The 12,130-nt window shown below is 31.8% G+C and overlaps 2 protein-coding genes and 2 long non-coding RNA genes across 4 annotated transcripts; 1 reads left to right on the plus strand and 3 right to left on the minus strand.

The window, feature by feature from the left end:
* Positions 1-362: 362 nt before the first annotated feature.
* On the plus strand, positions 363-2,692 carry Hpr1 (THO complex 1-like protein Hpr1). The gene is made up of 7 exons (XM_040723118.2): positions 363-540; positions 607-680; positions 760-1,079; positions 1,141-1,399; positions 1,459-1,564; positions 1,623-2,278; positions 2,345-2,692. Exons 1-7 carry the CDS (start codon positions 508-510, stop codon positions 2,598-2,600), a joined length of 1,704 nt encoding a protein of 567 aa, XP_040579052.1. The 5' UTR covers positions 363-507; the 3' UTR covers positions 2,601-2,692.
* A 2,582-nt stretch (positions 2,693-5,274) lies between these two features.
* Positions 5,275-6,847, minus strand: LOC121127688 (uncharacterized). Its single transcript, XM_040723119.2, has 2 exons — positions 5,961-6,847; positions 5,275-5,870 (listed from the first exon to the last, which is right to left on the minus strand). Exons 1-2 carry the CDS (start codon positions 6,844-6,846, stop codon positions 5,422-5,424), a joined length of 1,335 nt encoding a protein of 444 aa, XP_040579053.2. The 5' UTR covers position 6,847; the 3' UTR covers positions 5,275-5,421.
* A 750-nt stretch (positions 6,848-7,597) lies between these two features.
* On the minus strand, positions 7,598-8,299 carry LOC121127905 (uncharacterized). Its single transcript, XR_011783197.1, has 2 exons — positions 8,081-8,299; positions 7,598-8,014 (listed from the first exon to the last, which is right to left on the minus strand). It is a non-coding gene; the product is annotated as an uncharacterized lncRNA (long non-coding RNA).
* A 577-nt stretch (positions 8,300-8,876) lies between these two features.
* On the minus strand, positions 8,877-11,858 carry LOC139906943 (uncharacterized). The gene is made up of 3 exons (XR_011783198.1): positions 9,847-11,858; positions 9,654-9,793; positions 8,877-9,591 (listed from the first exon to the last, which is right to left on the minus strand). It is a non-coding gene; the product is annotated as an uncharacterized lncRNA (long non-coding RNA).
* Positions 11,859-12,130: the final 272 nt, after the last annotated feature.

Consider the following 12,130-nt stretch of genomic DNA (forward strand, 5'->3'; position numbering starts at 1 on the left):
TTCGTCCATAACTTTTTTTGATTTTGAATGAATTTAGAAAACGTAGTTATTCGTATAGTTGTTGCTTGTAAGGCCAATCTCTTTTTTTATAAATTACTCAAACCCCTATCTAGTCTCCATGAACTGCAAAAAAACGGTTGTTGTGTTATGGGCATAGCATAAGCCCCCTTATATGACCCCCCCCAATCGACACCCCCGTCTTAGCACGTCCAAGCTTAAAAAAGGACCCATGCAAAATTTCTACCCCCTTTGTTCAACGGTGTGGGAACGTATAAAGGACACCTACACACAATCTCACTTTTATATATATAGATGAGGAGAAAAAGAAATGAGAAGTTGCGTGATTTCATTTCTCCTAATCCATATGATTTAAATTGTTTTATTGAGACAAGTGTTATAAATTCTTGTTGTTTGAAGTAAGTAATATTTTTTGACACAGATTTTATTACGGAAGATTGAGGAAGTGTTGGATTTGTTGGAGAGAAAAATCATATTACTTCCGTCATTATGAAAACTGGGGAGGTTCAAAAGGCCATTATGGTAATAATAACAAATAAACATTTTTTGATTATGACATTACAATTATTTACTCCATAATATTAATAGACGGCATTAAAAGATTCATTTGGAAAGAGGAAATTGGATTCATTTGAAAAGTGGGTCTTAAAATGGTCAAAGAGGTATTTGAATCCTTTTAGTTCTTTTTACTATGTATATAGGTATACTTTATTCTTATTATCATGTATTTATTTTTTGAAGTGACTCTGACGATGTTGAATATCGTAAATTGGTTGTGGATCAATCTTTTAGAGAGTATTTTACTATTTCGATAATAGGAGATGGACAACAACTCAATTATCTATCTGATTGTGAGCTTCTTTGCGATTTTTCAATTGCCGGAGCTCGTAAAGGATTAACGTCACCTACTCTTCCAATTGTACTCCTATCTGACATGTTTGACGTTATTCCTTTAGAAAAATGTCAAGACTTGTTTAAAGTTGTAGAAATCAATGTGAACACTTGGAAGGAGGATACTTTTTTTGTGCCGTGTAAAAATAGTATACTTAGAATTTGTAATGGTATGTTACAATCTATCATATTTTATTGGATGTTGCTAAATTTATAATACACTTAATTAAGATTTGCTCAGAAGACTGTCTCGAACTCAAAACACGGTATTCTGTGGAAGGATTCTATTATTTCTTGCAAGATTTTTCCCCTTTTCGGAGCGGTCTGGTTTAAATGTTATTTCTGAATTTAATCTAGATAATACCACTGTCTTTTCATCGAAAAAAGAATTGGATGACGAGAATAACGAACATTTTCTAGATGAGGATGCAATGGAGATTTCTACCTCTTTAGATTCAGGAGGAATTCATATTGATGCTAACTCTAAGAAGTAAATATTTGCTATTATTTTAAGTTTGGACAATAAGAGTAATTAATATCACATTTCAGCGTAAACATTGATTATACTCTTTATACCAAGTTCTGGCAATTACAAGATTTCTTTCGTAATCCAACTCAATGTTATGAAAAACTTAAATGGAAAACATTTTCCACTGTATGTCAGTAAATTCTAATAATTGCGCTTTTGTTATTATATTTTCTATCTATTCTAGTACACTAAAGATGTGTTGAATATTTTTCAAAGTTACAAGCTGGATAGCATATCAGGAAAAGCACAAACTTCACAGCATTATTTTGCTAAGTTCCTAACTAATCAAAATCTTTTTCAACTTCAATTGGGAGACGCAAACTTTCGCCAATATATTTTGATACAATTCTTGATACTTTTTCAATATCTTCAATCTTCTGTTAAATTTAAAAGCGATAATCAGGTTCTCAATGAAGAGCAAAAAAGATGGATAAGTATAGAGACTTCACGCATTTATAATCTTCTGGAAGAAACTCCACCAAACGGTAAGCAATTTGCTCAATCGGTTCGGCACATTTTAAAAAGAGAAGAACAATGGAATGCTTGGAAGAACGAAGGATGTCCGCCCTTTACTATTGATCAGAAAGAAAAATCAACTCCAAAGAAAATAATATCAACGAGAAAGCATAAGAGGAAACTCGGAGACCAAATTCGAGATGCAGAAATAAATAAAAAATTTCTCATGGGAAATATTCATCTCACAAAGCTGTGGAATTTATTTCCTGATAACATGGAAGCTTGTTCGTCTGAAGAAAGAGATTTTCTTCCTTCGTTGGATGAATATTTTTCAGAAGCAATTGAACAATTTGATCCTGCTAATCAAATTGAAGACGAATATAAGTACTAACTCCATATTTAATAAAACAAAAACATATACTTATTAAATTTTCATTCATTTCTATATAGGAAAGTTAGTGATGGGGCCTGGGGTTGGCGTGCACTCAGATTATTGGCCCGTAAAAGTCCAAACTTTTTCACTTATGGTAATAAACCTATTGCAAGACTTCCAGATTATTTGGAATCCATGTTAAAACAAATGACTAAGGACGATATGTCAAAGAAAAACGATTTAAATAAAAATGGACACGAGGAAAGTAATGGTAGTGGAGCATTAGATGGGGATTCGCATATGGTAGAAAGTGAAGTAGATTCTCAAGAATAACTTATTTTAATGTCAATTATTGTCTGTATGATTTTTATTGATTAATCTTATTCAGCTAAATATACTCATTTAGAGAGCTGTATAAATCATAATATTCGGGGTTAATATCAATTTTGCTTCAGTAGTTAAGTTTTGAAAATTTGATCTCAAATAGTTTGTTTGATTTATACTATTAAGGTTAATCTAATCTTTGTTTTTGAGATGGAGTTCTTTTCTGGGCAGTTGAATAAAATATGACCTACAACACGTGCAAAACTTTTTGTAGCTGTAACCTGAACATGAGTAGTTTTTCTTTATCTGTGATCATTAATATTTAATTCTTGAAAAGCGAACATCTAAGCATAAAATAATAACTAGTGCGTGAACTCATAAAAGACGAAGAGTAACACTGAAGGTTTGTTCGGGAGTTATAATTGGAGTTTGTTGGACTTAGAATATAAATGAGGATCAACATCAGAGTAATTACAGTCAGGGGCGTATACAACGGGGGAGATGAGGGGGATGAATTCCTTGAAACCCGAGGCTAAAATTGATATCAAAATGGACGCCAACCGCCGTCAACAGCAAGAAATAGCTCAACGGGCACTGATGAAGGTCTTCAAGAGCTTACGATTCCTTCTACGACAGGGTCTATCATTTATAGGGCACACAGCTGAGGAAGGAAACTTCCAACAGTTGTTGGACGTCTTCCATAATGATGATGAAGGACTTGACAGATATCTCAAGCGGTCAATCAGCTTCACATCTCCACAGGCCAAAGAAAAGATGATTCAGATGTTAAGTGCAGAAATAGTAAGAACACTTGTGGCACAGATAGCGAAAGATGGACCGTTCGGAGTAATGGTTGATGGGGCACAGGACATCACTGAAGTCGAACAAGAAGCTATCTGTTTTCGCCGCGTTGATGACAATGTGGATGTGAATGAAGAGTTTGTGGGACTTTATGAGCTGCCGTCTACATGTGGGGAAATGATATCGAAAATTATTTTCGATGTAAGCGCCCACCTGTTACTGTCGACTGACAATTTGAGATTTGGCATTTATTGACGCCATTATTGTACAGATGGACAACAGGTACGACTCGTCACAGTGCAACCTTGCTGCCAATAAGGTTCTTGGAGATATGCTGATCTCAGGCAGGGTACTAGACGAGAAGCCCATCAAACAATATCCGGTACTAAAAAAGGATGTGCTGGCGTTACAATTGTCTATGTACCGACAAATAACGGAGGCGAAGAATGTGCAGGAGGCGTACAAGGCCATGACACCAGAAGTACGCAATCTCTTGCCCCAAGTAGCTAACCTCAAGAAGTTGCTCCTTGTTTGTCTAGTAACCTCAAGCGAATGCGAGTGTAGCTTTTCTTCTCTAAGGAGACTTAAGACGTGGCTGAGAAGTATCATGATACAGAAGAGGCTCAATGTAGAAGCTGTCTGTTACAGGCACCACCTCCTGCTTGACAACATATCCCTACCGCGTCTTGTCTAGGAGTTTGCGTGTAGGAACGAAAAAAGGCACAAGATATTTGGTTTCTAAGACACAACTTTGCAAGACTACAAAAGTAAAACTTACTAAGAGACCGATATGTTTGTTTGTTGGGCAATGAATATTCCTTAACAAAGCTTACCAACTTACTGCATGTCTGTATTATCTGATAAGCAACTGTTAATCAAGCTGTTTTGTTACTTTTGGTATAGGAACGATGCAACAACTCTTTTCTTTTCATCGATACTACTTTTCAGACACGAACCTATTACTAGGAATACATTCACATGAGTCATGAGTTATATGCATTATATTTATTTGTTAGTTTAGATCAGATTATATTACAGGTATATGATATTTATATGTACATGTATATATGCATTTATTTATTTATATACGCGTTATTTTCTCAAGTCGGTTTTTTATTAAAGTATATGTGGGGTCTGGCCCACTCGTGCTATAGGCATTTATACATTGTGTGTGCAAAATGCATCAGCGCAATCTACAACATAATAGAAAATGAACATGATACAACAGCATACATAATAATTCGTGACATACTATTATCTATATAACAAGTATTATTCTAACAAATATATATTATTATGTATAATCATTAATTGTTCAACTTCATGCTCCCACTATATGACTATTCTTACACTAATAGTGATATCCGGACTAACTGTTGTACATTAGTTTGGTGTTAAGCTTGCAGCAGCTACATCTTTTCTGTATTGTGAACTATTTTTTTCACGATTCTCACTAGTGGTGACAGCCAGTCATCCCCCCAGGTGTACAAAGCTGTCTAAGCCACTGATTGCAGTGATGGCAACACTATGACCAAAGATGTTCAAAATGCTATCCACCAGTATACTTAAAAAAAGAAAACAAAAATTAACGTGGTAACCCTGACAATTTGACGAATGTAGTTTCCATAAAAGATCGATAAGGACCGGTCCTAGGACTGAAATTTTTTTTAGGAGCGGACTCATAGTCTGAAGATTGCAGACGTAGTCATTTTAGAGCGGTCCAACACTATCGTCACTAATGGTCGGGTTAAGGTACGGTATTACGTAGCCAAACGGGCTGGATATGGCCACCCTGCACTAGGCCGACTGTTTCTTTACTAGCAACAGTATAGCTTGGCTGTCGAGACCTGCATAAAAGTAGGTTTCAATGAATGTACTCAAGTATTTTATATCAATTTAATAGTCAATGTTAAAAGTTATAATTATATGCGAATTATTCGAATTCTCTGTGCACTACAATCTGATGATATTCATTTCTTCAAATATTAAACAAGGCACGACACTTATATATATTCACTACATATAATAACTATTGTTTCAAGTATTTAGGTAACTGGAACTTGGTCTTCAAATATCTATGCAAGTTCCACAAAACGTACGCAGAGAGTAGAATAATTGTCGTTAAAAAAAATTGACCCATATACGAAATTGCGGCCACATCCCTTGATGGACTTGGTAAGTTTTTTGTCAACATTGCACCAGCTATATTTGCATTTTGCATACAAGTATCTATACCAATTGTAATGACTTGTGCCAATGATAAAGAGAAGGTTGATGCTATTGTCATGCTCAAAACGAGACCAATGGAGGATAAAGCAAAAATGATACATGCATGAGTTACATCAAACAAACGGAAAAAGCTTATGTATTGAAAATAGAGAATGAAAAGAGTTGTAATCATTCCAAGAATAAATAAGTAGGAATACACGCTTAATATTAACTTTGATAACTTGGGTAGAAAGTGTTTGAATGTGATCCCTGCCAAAATAGAAAATATGTCAATAAATAAAAACAAAATTATTTCCTGTGTTGGTAAATTTGTCTTAAAATTTGGAATTATAAAACGACCTAAAAGATTCCACCAGATAAGAGTGTTTAAAGGGTAAAAAATGTTGGAAAATATCGTCAGAGTTAGGGAAAGTTCTACATCTCCATCAAAGAGCTTTGAAAACCAATTTGATGATAAACTTCCTGGGCTTGTTCCGAGTACAAAGAGCCCGAGTCTAAATAAAATTTCATTTTCAATGCATATATTATCCGTTTTAAAAATGAATCCAAGAATAAAGGCAAGAGTTGGCATAATTATTAATTGACAAAACAATCCAATTTTTATGGGTCCAGGGGACATTATGCTTCTTATTTTCCTGGCTTCACATGAAGCTATGTTCAATAAGAATGCTCTAATAGAATAATGCATTCTATCCAATTTCAATGAGAGGCCGAAAATAAAATTGATTAGAGAAACGGCTAATAAGTTTATATAATTCAAGGATTGAATAACCACTTTGTCAAAGTCAAAATTCATTTTTGCATATAATCTGTATAATAAGATATCCTCATTGTAGGATTCATTGCTGGCATTATATCTTCGCAATGTTATACAATGCACACCAATTTCATTACTACTCACAATGAGATGATACATGTTTTCTGAAGTAAATCTCAGCCATTGGGTTGAACAATTGATAGGCACTTTCTTCTCAAGCAAGCAGAACTCCACAGCTCCTCTTATATTTAGAGAACGTAGCTCTAAAGAATAGCTTTCATCCTTACAGTATATCGTCATCGATGAATACTTTTTTGCGTCTTTTGAGCTAATATCTACATAGATTCCATCTAAAGGATCAAAAGAGCAATGTGTTCTCTCAAGGATTGTTTTTGTATAGTGATCTAAAAATTGACTTTCTCCATTTTTAATAAAAAATGTGATGATAAGAACGAGGAGGAAAGTCATATTTTTGTCTACACTTAATATTTTAAAATTCACAAATTTTTATTTGAGATTATTATTTTTTGATTAATTTAGCTTTCATATTTCAATCATATAAGACAAATTAATTTTGAAAATAATCTACGTTGAAGTATATCAATTACTCATTTAAACACATGCATAATAATTAACGTACATACATATACTTTAAATAAAATGGGTTTTTTTACAAGCTATAACTTGTATGTAGAATTTGTAGTCTAATAACGCCTCATTAGTTATAGCAACAGCCATTTATATCACTAACTTTTAATCAACAATATCGTTTTATTTGATATAATAATATTACTTATGTATTTATGAATGAAAAAACTGCAAACCCATAGATTAATCATAACTTACATCTTATGGGTCGTCGAATACATATTCAGTAAATTTTATGGGATAAGTATAATCACATCATAAATACATTGATCATCCTATGAAAATTTAATCGTTAGATTATTGTCATTCCAAATATTTACAATTTTTCATTTAAAAAGTTTTATCTAATTTTTTGTTTACAAATTGTACAAGTTAGCGTTTTTATCATGCACAGCATTTTCATTATATGCAATCTTGATTAGATAATCATATTATTCGTGAACCATGTTATTAAAACATTCTTAACGGGGGAAAATTACACTTACAACTAATATGAATTTAATTTTATTCAAATTTGACAATATAATAATTTCTAACTTTTTAGTTGAATGCTGTAAGATATACACATAAGTTCTGAACGCATATTATTATATATTTATTTTGATAAAATCTACTTAATCTAATTGATACATAATCGTAGAATGAATTGTCTACCCATGTAATTAATATAACAGCATATAAAAGATAATTCAATTAGTAATTATTGATGTTATTTAAGGTAAATCGGATTAAATTATCTGCGCCCAGGAACACAGTCTTGAAATGTATCAATGTCATGAAAAAAAAGTTGTAACTCCGATGAAAAACCTTTGAGTTCATCTTCATCTGGCTTAATCGAATGAAATCGATCTTGAATAATTTCTTGAACATGTTTGATTGTATTACATCTTAAGTCTTGATTCTTAGTCATTTCTGTCTCAATAGAAGAAATCATATCTTCAACACAGGATACAAGAGTAGATTTCAATGCTTGAATCATTTCCATTTCCTAAAATAAATAATAAAAAGTAACTGTAGTTAAATACTTTCTCATATAATCTCTATAAAATATTACATTTTTACTTAGCTCATTAGATTGATTTACTAAACTTTGAGCTCTAGTCATGAGAAGTTCCAACCTAGTGGGGCTACTCAGGAATGAGGCATTTCCAAACTCATCCGGACAAGCTGAGTAGGACTGATCAAGCTTCATATCTAAATTACAATCCATTCTATGAGACATTTTTAATTTAATTCCTACTGGGGATCCTTTCATCAATGAATTTTGAAAACTACTGAATCCAAAAGAAAAAGAAAAGCTTAACTATCTTCAAAATGGCGAAATCCAGTTTTTATTTATTTTGAATTATTTATTTGGCGGGATTTTCAAAGGACATTTCAGTAAGGGTATTTTTTCCGCTGGTAATTTTCCCTAAACGATATTTTGTAGCATGACATCTTCGTCGCCTTTTTATGTTTTTTAATTATCGGTTCGAACTTTACTATATAGCTAGGAAAGAAGAAAAGAGGAATAATGATAAAGAAGTAATAAACTATAATCTTGTGCTGTTTATATTATAAGTATAGTTGATAATATTGTAGAGAAAAAACGCGTGCAAGGAGGAGGGGAAAAAAAGACATATGGTATCATTGTTTAAAATACTGATGTGATTATCATCTGCCTGCTTTATTATGATTTTTGAGGGTATATCGAATGTATTTATTAGCAAAATGTTTAATGAAGATATACTACGTATAATTGACTTCGACGTTTTTTATCCGTTACAGTAGATTTGAAAACGTCACACTCCATGAAATTGTAATTAATTAATAATCATATTCTCAGAATAATAACTAATGAAACGACAAAGTAGAGTATTTGAAATATATTTAAAGTTCTAGATTTAAAAAAGAAGGCTTTAATTAAATATAATCTACATGCTAAAAAATAAACCATTACACATTAAAGTTAAATATACAAAATTAAACAATTGGAATCATATAACTATTAATAATAATAAATTATAAATACAGAATATTGAAATAATAGATTGATCCAGATAATTTTTTCTTGTTCTAACATCGGAATTCAGTTAAATATGTCATAACTTTAGGTTGCAATACACAAGCGAGACGTGGAGTTTAATCAAAAAGATAATCACCCCTCTTCTTCATGTGGAAGTTGCTATATACAATTGTGCACAGGATAGATATATCTCTACCGATGAGATCTAACTAATTATTAATAATAAAGTAAATGTCAAAATCATAAAATTAGACAATAAATATATATTATTAAAAAAATGTTAGAAATAAATTCATCGTAAAGATTTAGAGCAAAAGCTAATTATGTAGTAATGTCCGGCGATATTACTCCCTATTAAGAGCATCAAAAAAGATTTTCCCCGTTATTTAGGTATGCTTATATAACAACATACTATTATCATGTAGGATATACACAATTGTTAATTATAATGCAACACCCAATGTAACTACCCTCGTTGTTGTGACCATTTAAACAGTTGTTTTTGCCTTTTATGAGTTTTCTGAACACCATTTCTGGGAGCCCATCAACCATAGCTAAGCCTTAAGTGATAAAAAAGTAATATTTATTGACTATGTAATATTGGAAAACCTAATTATCATACCCAAGTCTTAAAGCGAAGTAAGTAGTCTCAGACAAACTAGTTGCAAACCATCCAAAGCTACCACCCCCGTTGTTGTGACCATTTAAACAGTTGTTTTTGCCCTTTACTGAGTTGTGTATCATAATTCTTGATATGTTTAGCTAAAATAGAATCATATTTTATCGTTAGATTTAAAAAAAAATTGCATACTTACTGTGAGATATTACAAAATTCAGAGTTCCATTTCGATATTAGTAAATATTTTATACTTTTTACTGATAACTTGATCGTCATTTGGTGTGGATGACTCAAAACATTTTTTTATGTATTTCTATAAATGACATGAGTACCAACATCCTCTATTAATTTAATGATGGTTCCTTGGGAAGGGATATGTTTACCCTTGTATTTCTCCATAAATTTTTTGAGCGTAGATAATTATCAATGGATAAGGTACATGCAATAAGCATCGTTGTGAGATCAGAGTTAAAGTCTGACTTGATGTATTCATCGTTAAATTGATTTTATAGATGAATATCCATACTCTAGTTATGAGATGAGGATAATGAGTGGCGTGTAATTCTAGACAGGGGACTAAAGGCACATTTATATCGACAAATCCAACAAACCATCTGTTTCTCATCCGGTAAGTATTTTCCAAATTCCTAGGCCTCCATTTTCAGAAATCCAGACAGAAGGCGACGTTATTTTAGGCATTTTATTCAGTTCTCTATCGACTATCCCCATCTAATATTATTATATTAATATTGAATAATAAAGGCGGGAATGATAACGTTCTTGCTTAATAGAAGAAGATGTATATTATTTAATCAATGATGCCATAAGTATTTCTTCTCTTCTCCTCGCACGCTTTTGTATTCTTACCAAAATTATCACCCTTAATTATAAGGAGAAGGGGTGAGAAATAACGGATCTGGGGTGCTGAGTCTATTTCGAAATGAATCATTGACTTTTGACAAGTTAATGAATCATATTCGTGGCCTTAGTTGAGCATTGAAGAAATGGAATAAATTCCCATCGATAGAAAGAATGGAATATTTATTTATTATACATAGTTCTTGTCTGAAGATGGTGGGTAGCCTCTTATTTCTCTAACGTATCTACTTTTACTATCAACGAGATTAAATAGCTCATGAAGATGCGTCAATTTTTTTGGATTCATCTCACTCGGCCTTTGTCTAATCCAGGGAGAACTATATATATAGAAAATGCACTTTTTTTCAGAAAATACATATGTGTTGACATAAACAATCATCTTTTGTATATCTCCGTAGCAAAGAAAACTGCTTAATTTGATAAAAAATAATACGTAATAATCAAATTAATCATTCGACTAAAGGACTTTTTATTTGTGAATCTATCTCATGTATTCATGAAAAACGTTCGTTTGCCAAGAGGAATCCATACATTCGTCTCCTTGCCTCTTTATTCGTTAAGGACTCCTAAACAAGGTTCGATTGGCTTTCCTCATCATTTAATAATTTAGATGGTGATCGGAAAGAAGTTCAACCCTCTAAGTATGCTTTTTAGTAACCAAAGACTGACTCACGAAATGATATAGCTCATATCGTTTTGTATCGTGATCTTTCAAGTCTCACATGAATAAATATAATATAGACTTAAATCAATTCATGAATTAGTTATTGACCTTAGAGTGATACCGATGGATGATGAACTAAAGGAATGTTCGATAAAGTCTCTGCTAAATAATAATTGTTTCCTCCATTTAAGGATTTGTGTAAGAATTATGTGTATACTATTATTCAAAAATATTTACATTTTATTATTTTTACAGACTTATTCAATTAGAAAATAATAATCACGTTACATACAAAAAAAAAATTGTTGCTATTACGTGTATTTCTGAATACTAAAAACTTAAATTATTATTATATATTTTTATTTTACCATATTATTTTATATCCTCTATTACTTTTTACCAAGTAGACCATTTTTCACTTTTTCACTTCACTAACCGAGTAACAATGATGGATAGGAATGGAATATCCTACTTACACGTTAATGAATCACAGTGGCCTTCATGTCTTTTAAAAATGATCAGGTATTCTTTTTACGTCGACAGATCTGTGTATACTAAATGTAGTAATATACTAGAATCACTTTACTTTTAGTTGAGGATATTATGATAGTTTTTGATATGTAAAGTATTTACTCTGTATGTTATTCAATATCTAGTGAAATACTATCAACAACTTCTTTTTTTCTACTTATAATCCTAAAATTGTCGATACACTTTCTAACTTTAGGATGAAGAATTTTGCGATGCTTACATGAGATAAAATATAAGCCATAATTAATACAAAAACAGAAACATTGCCTAACTTCATTTGACCTAACATATGATTGTACTTCCAATATCATATTTTTATCATTATATACGAAATAAAAACTATTCTTAAACTAATGTACAAAAAAATGCTAAATGAATATCGAAAGTAATATAAATTAAGTGTTTA

Source organism: Lepeophtheirus salmonis, chromosome 13 (genome assembly GCF_016086655.4).
Source record: "Lepeophtheirus salmonis chromosome 13, UVic_Lsal_1.4, whole genome shotgun sequence".
In the NCBI taxonomy this organism is placed as follows: Eukaryota; Metazoa; Arthropoda; class Copepoda; order Siphonostomatoida; family Caligidae; genus Lepeophtheirus; species Lepeophtheirus salmonis.